Consider the following 6444-nt stretch of genomic DNA (forward strand, 5'->3'; position numbering starts at 1 on the left):
TCATCAAATGATTTGATGACAAAGATCACATGGCCCCCTGCAAACAACATGATCTGATCATTTTTAGTAACATCATGCTCACTTGGCTTGCATTCTACTATTTTTCTGAATAACCAGGAACTCTGCTTAACAATGGCTAATCATAGGTAGATAATAACCTCCTAACCTCTGATTTTGCAACTCGAACCTTTATTTCAGTCAGTTAAAAACGGCCCTTATGTTGCTGAACTCAGATCTCTAGTTCTGAACTCTACACCACCCCAATATGTTCCTACATTGTTGAGACATTCAGGATTTGTACACTTCATTCTTGTCAAAGCTGAAAAACTAAACCAGCTCTTGTTGAATTTATCAATTGTTGAGATCTGGAGCTTGCCTGACTCTGCCACTTTCTCCTTTTCTCCCACAGTCCTTTTACTTTGACCGGGATGATGTTGCCCTGCGTCACTTCGCTGAGTTCTTCAAGGAGGAGTCCCACGAGGAACGGGAACACACTGAGAAACTGATAGCATTCCAGAATAAACGTGGAGGCCGAGTCCTCCTGCAGGACGTCAAGGTTGGTGTATCATCCTACATTACGACTACCTGAACTAGACATGGATTTGAAGCTTGAATTCAGCTGGAGTAATGCCACAATGCTATATGGCACATTAGTTCCTAGTTACCTTTCCAGTTCATTGCATTGGACTTGCTCTTTCACATGAGTGAAGCATCTGCCTCTTCCCTCCCTGCAGAAGCCAGAGCAGGATGAGTGGGGCAGTGGTCTGGAGGCAATGCAGAGAGCTCTGCAGATGGAGAAGGATGTGAACCAGAGTCTGCTGGATCTGCACAAACTCGCCTCTGGCAACACAGACCCTCATGTGAGTTATCCATGCTTTAATGTTGCTTTAGGTCTGAGTCTAGGTCATGCTACTATATTGCTGCCTTATCAACATCCCGTCTTTCCAGGAGAGGAGTGCAAATGTTGTCCCTGTGATCTAAGTAACCATGTATAAATTGTATATTTAACCATCTTTGCACCACTTGACTTCTCTTCTTTTAAAAGATGGGAGTCTCCACTTTTGGGGAGAAAGTCAATTCATGTGTTGTACATCTTTCTCTCTCCAGCTGTGTGACTTCCTGGAGAGGAACTACTTGGATGAGCAAGTGAAGATGATCAAGAAGCTGGGAGATCACATCACCAACCTGAAGAGACTGGGAGCCCCTGAGAATGGCATGGGAGAGTACCTGTTTGACAGGCTCACCCTGGGGGAGAGTGACTGAACTGGCTACAGGGAGCAAGCTTGTTGCCATGTGTATAAATGGGAGACCTGTAGAGACTTCTCCTTTTGTAGAAGCAGCTCATTGTCCTGTACCAAGTGTAAATAAACTGTTCAATATTGCCTCCCTTTCTGGGTTAATCCTTGCTGTGAGCTGTGTTGTAGCTTGATCCTGTTTGGTTCTGTTCTTGCTGATGGGAACACTTTCCCCACTGGGCTGTGGGTTTCACTGTCTGGACCAGACAATTGCCTGGAATTAGTCGCCTTTGAGATGGTGAGCTGCTGCCTTGAACCACCCTGCATCTTGTGTAGGTCGACCTACGATACCTTGGAAGGAAGGGATTAGCACACTGGCCCAGTAACAGTGAAGTTTCAGGTATGACTTGTAGGCCTATCCTTCTCAGCAAAAGCTCCAACTGAGCAGAGGGTTGGAAGCCATTAATGAAACCTGAAGGGTATTGAGAAACCTGAGATTCCAGTAAATTATGCATAACAAATCCTGGCATTTGAATTGAATAATTTCTGAAGTTTAAGGTTATGCTTGTAGAATTATGATTTTCATGTTAATGTTTTTTCTCAATCAGTATTATTACACTTCACTGGAGCAGGTGGGACTTGAACCCATCCCTCCCAGACAAGGTGTAGGATTGTTACCACTGCACCACCACAGACTATTCAAATACATCATGTTAAGTGTGCATATCAGGTGAGAGCAAATCTGAAATCAAGATGAGATTGAACTTTTTATTGGCTTGTCAAATTATCAGTTTTGTTAGGGTCCTGGGGATCATTGACAGACAAATGCCGAGGATGCAGGTAAACAGTTCCTTGAAGGTGTGGACAGGGTGGGAAGGAAAATTTGGGATGCTTGTCTTCATTGGTCAGTGCATGGAGTGTAGGATTTGGGATGCCATGTTACAGCTGTATAGGGTGGTGGTGAGGTCACTTTTGGAATACTGCATTCATTGCTGGTCTTTCTGCTAGATGAAAGCTAAAGTTTCAGGAAGTCCACCTCCTTGTGGGTGGTTTTCCTAAGCTGGGGCTAGCATCCTTTTTCCTCTTGGAGGAAGACGGGAAACTTCAGATTTAAAATCACAAGGGACATTGACAGAGTAAATAGTCAAGGCCTTTCTTCCCAGGGTTGGGGAAAGCAGAGGGTATAAGTGAAAGGAGAGAGATTTAAGGGACCTTGAGGTGACTTTCCCACACAGTACATCTGGAATGAGTTGCTGGAGGCTGGTACAGCTTTTACCGAGAGAAAGCACCTGGCTGGGTCTAAGCATAGGAAGGGTTCAGAGGGATATAGCCAATTAGGACCAGACCAGTTTTGTATTTCTCTAGTGGGCAGAGATGAATTAGATCAAATGGTCAGTCGCCATGCTGACTCAGTCCAACTGAGGTATTGAGTGCATCAGAGGGTTTATTCTAACAGGTTTGTGGCTGAGACAAACATTGCTTGTTTGTCATAAAGCTCAAGGACTAAAGGAGGGGAATGTGAACTTTTCAAAAGAAACACCCTTTTTCCACATGGATGTCATTTGGCAGGCAATAAGCCCCCCACCCTAAAGGGCAGCTGGTCAAAAGTCTGACAGACAAATTACAAAACAGAGATCCCCAGTACAAAAACATAGTGCCCCTGAAAGACTAAAATGATGGAAAGCAAAAACATAACTAAGGACTAGGAGACCACTGACATTCTGTCAGGGTCAGGCCTTGTAAGACAGCTGATTTTCTTTTAAAAAAAAAACTTTGAGCGGGAATGGCTTGGAGCAAAGCTTGTTCTAGCGTTGGGCACTGCAGAGTTAGAAAAACATCCACCGGCATTTCTGATGATAGCAAGGGTTCTGCTCACTTTCAGATGCTCAACTGTGGGAGACACAGCTTGAGTTCATGTCATACTGCCAACAGCTAGGGGGAATGTTTGATCGATGCATAGGTTGATGTTGAAGGGAAGGTATGAGAAGTGACTTCACTGAAGCCAATCTATGTGGAATGGGTATGGAACTCATCATTACCTATATGTCCATCAAATCCTTCTCCAGGCCCCTCCTAAACAAACCCAAAGAATATACCATTGATGCACAGCTGGGTAAAGGAAGCAAGTTTAAAACAATTGTCACAAGCCAGCAGCGTCTGCCAGTGCTTGACTATGGAACAACTATTCGAATCCTTGAATCAGATGCAGTTTGCCTTACCCACCAAAGCACTGTCCATCCTTTTCAAGATACATCTAGGTTGTGTTCTATGGGAGCAGATTGGATTCAAATCTGTTGGAATCCAATAGCCCAGAGAAGCCCAAATTGTAACAAAACACCACGTGAAGAAGGGCCAAGAAAGAAACAATGCCAGACGGGCTTGGAACAGTATGTCAGCCAGGAAATATTCCAACAACAAAAGGACAGCATCAGTGAAAACCTGCCAAGATATCTGCATCTTGTAAATGCCATTCTCAGAAGAACTACACTTTAATAAAACAAAACTTCAACTCATGACAAGAGCAAAGAATCATGGTCTTGTTTTCAATAGTACAAAAGATCAAATGAGCTTGAGTCAAATCAATTTATTCAGTTGTATCTATTCATCCGCTAGTATTGGACTTCATCCTACCAAAATAAAACATATACATAAGATGCCTATACCAGATAGAAATGACTTACAAAGGTGTATCAATTGCTTTAACTTTCTCTGCACACATGCCCTGAAATTTGCAACCACTCAGGAGTTGTCTGCAAAAACATAAGGCAGAAAGCTCCCCTGCAAAATTTCAATCCCTCAAAAGTGCTGTATTCACCAGTAAGTGTGTACTTCAATATTGCATTGTAAGTTTCCTGCAGTATACTTATTTGGATATTGATTCGAGAAGAACATGAGTATGTGTGGTTTATGTTACACAGACAACCAGGGAGTAAGCCAGGAACACCACCTATTCCCACAGAGCCAGTCACCACAGATATTCATCAAACTCTCTGGTGACCATTGAATGACCATGTGACGTCCATTATTTGGGACAAAGCCCTTTGTGACTAATGGACATCCCCTGCATCTCAGATCCATTTTGACCAGGACATCTGTCAATCTACAGATCCATTTTCTGTTTGGGCGGGTCAACTGTGTCCATTGGTGGGGTCTGTCCCGAGAGGGCTGTGCGTGGATGGTGATTGGTGGTTCCTGATGTCAATCACAGGATCCCCCATCTGGCCCATCAAACCCAGAGTTAAGTCCAAATGAGCACATCTCATCACCCGTTTCAAGACCAAACTGCTTAGAGTCACAGAGTCATACAGCACGGAAACAGACCCTTTGGTCCAACTCCTCCATGCTAACCAGGTATCTCAAACTGAACTAGTCCCATTTGCTTGCATTTGGCACATATCTCGTATTGAGGAACAGACCAAATTCCTCTCCAAATACATTAAGACTGTAATTTTTTCTTATTTTAAAGGTAAGTGTAAGGCATTGTGTTCCAGATGAAATTCAAGTTGGTCAAACCATTAACTTCAAGCAAAGCACACTTTTTTTTAACAGTACAGTTGAAATGCAGACAAAACAAAAAGGAAAGTATTGGCTTACCTATCGAAATGCTGAACAAAATAGTAGATACATTAACTATTACTAATTAACTGTTCCAACATAGTAACATCCCGTAAACACGCCCTTGGCAAAGGCAGATTCAGTGAAATAGATTCTCTCACATGTAATTCTAACAGCCGGAGGAGAACTCCCAGCTTGTAGCTGTAACAGAGAGAGGAATAAGAGCTCCCACGGCCAGCTCGAAAACCTCAGCAACTGCTGAAAGCTGAAAGTAAAAATCCTGGTTCTGTGCGAGTTGACCAATGACTCATCCACTTCCCCCCACCCTGTCCTGCAACACCCCCCCTGGCCCACACCTACCCTCCACAATTCAGGTCGCTTCTATTGTTGAAACTTCAATAAAAACCTCAATGCCTCACAAGCTCTCTACTTTATTGGCTTTGGGCTGACTGCGCTCTACCTCCATCCCAAACTTTCTTCATCAAAAATGTGGTCAAAATACACCTCTTAAAGCTATTGTATTGTCACACCCTCTAAACCCTTCCTATTCATGTACCTGTCCAAATGGCTTTTAAATGTTGTAATTGTACCAGCCTCGATCAAGTCCTCTGGCAGTTCATACCATACATGCACCACCCTCTGTGTGAAAACTCTGCCCCTCAGGTCCCTTTTAAATCTTCTAGAATGAAACTAGTTGCAAACACTTGGGGTATCAGTGAAACACTTGAGACAAAATAACCAGTTTTGGTCAAATGGGGGAAAAGTGCCTCACTAAAGGTAACATTTTTAATCACTTCATTTCCTGTCCCAGGATAAGTACTTTCTGAGCAACCTGTTGAGGAGACAGTGGGACCTGACACCAGAGTCTTCAGATCCAGAGATATGGACACAAACACATCACATATCCATTTACAATTGACCAGCTAGATTGGCCTGTGTTGAGGAACTATCACTCCAAAAGCACTTGCATCATTAAGGCTAATTACCCAAATCTCTCAGTATTCTAAATCTCTGATTGGCTCTAGGTTTCAGCATTGTCCCCATCCCTCTCCCTTTTCATTGGTGCATTGGTTGATGTGCTATTCCTGATTGGTTGTCAGGAATTGTCAGTAATGATTGGTGATGTCATTCAGTGGTTGGGTGCAGAATGTCTCAGGAGTATAAACACAAGAACTTGTGGGTGTGATGGTTAGTTCTGGAGTTGTCTAGGGGATAGTAAGCAGGAATAGTGAAGATGGCCTCCCAAGTGTGTCAGAACTACCACAAGGACTGTGAGGATGCTGTTAACAAGCAGATCAACCTGGAACTCTATTCCTCCTATGTTTACCTCTCCATGGTGAGCCTAGTGGTACTGAGGGTTCACTCTTTCTCCTTACTTGTTGCCCTTCCCAGCTTGCCCCCACCTTTGTGCACAACCTTCCCCAAGGCTGCCCTGCACCCTGCAACCCAAGAGCAGTTAGGGGTGGGTAATATGTCAGTGATGTCTATTTCCCCTGTGTTTCACAGCTATCTGTTTTTTTTTTAATGGCTATCTCCAGATATAAATGAGTTGACTTCTGAATGTTTCTTCCCTCTGCCAAAACCCTGTCCACTTCAGTGATTAAGGGTTTTTTGGGTTGCCTTGTTAAGTGACTAACTGTTCTGCATTCCATAA

The 6444-nt window shown here is 43.5% G+C and overlaps 1 protein-coding gene across 1 annotated transcript; it reads left to right on the forward strand.

Annotated features, from left to right (window-relative positions):
* Window positions 1-409: 409 nt before the first annotated feature.
* Window positions 410-1371, forward strand: LOC109930384 (ferritin heavy chain B-like; the record flags this gene model as incomplete). Its single annotated transcript, XM_048594689.1, has 3 exons — window positions 410-556; window positions 735-860; window positions 1108-1371. Coding segments are annotated over 3 exons (429 nt in total), but the record flags the coding sequence as incomplete, so codon positions are not given.
* Window positions 1372-6444: the final 5073 nt, after the last annotated feature.

Source organism: Rhincodon typus, unplaced genomic scaffold (assembly GCF_021869965.1).
Source record: "Rhincodon typus isolate 14 unplaced genomic scaffold, sRhiTyp1.1 hic_rhity00012976, whole genome shotgun sequence".
Lineage (NCBI taxonomy): Eukaryota > Metazoa > Chordata > Chondrichthyes > Orectolobiformes > Rhincodontidae > Rhincodon > Rhincodon typus.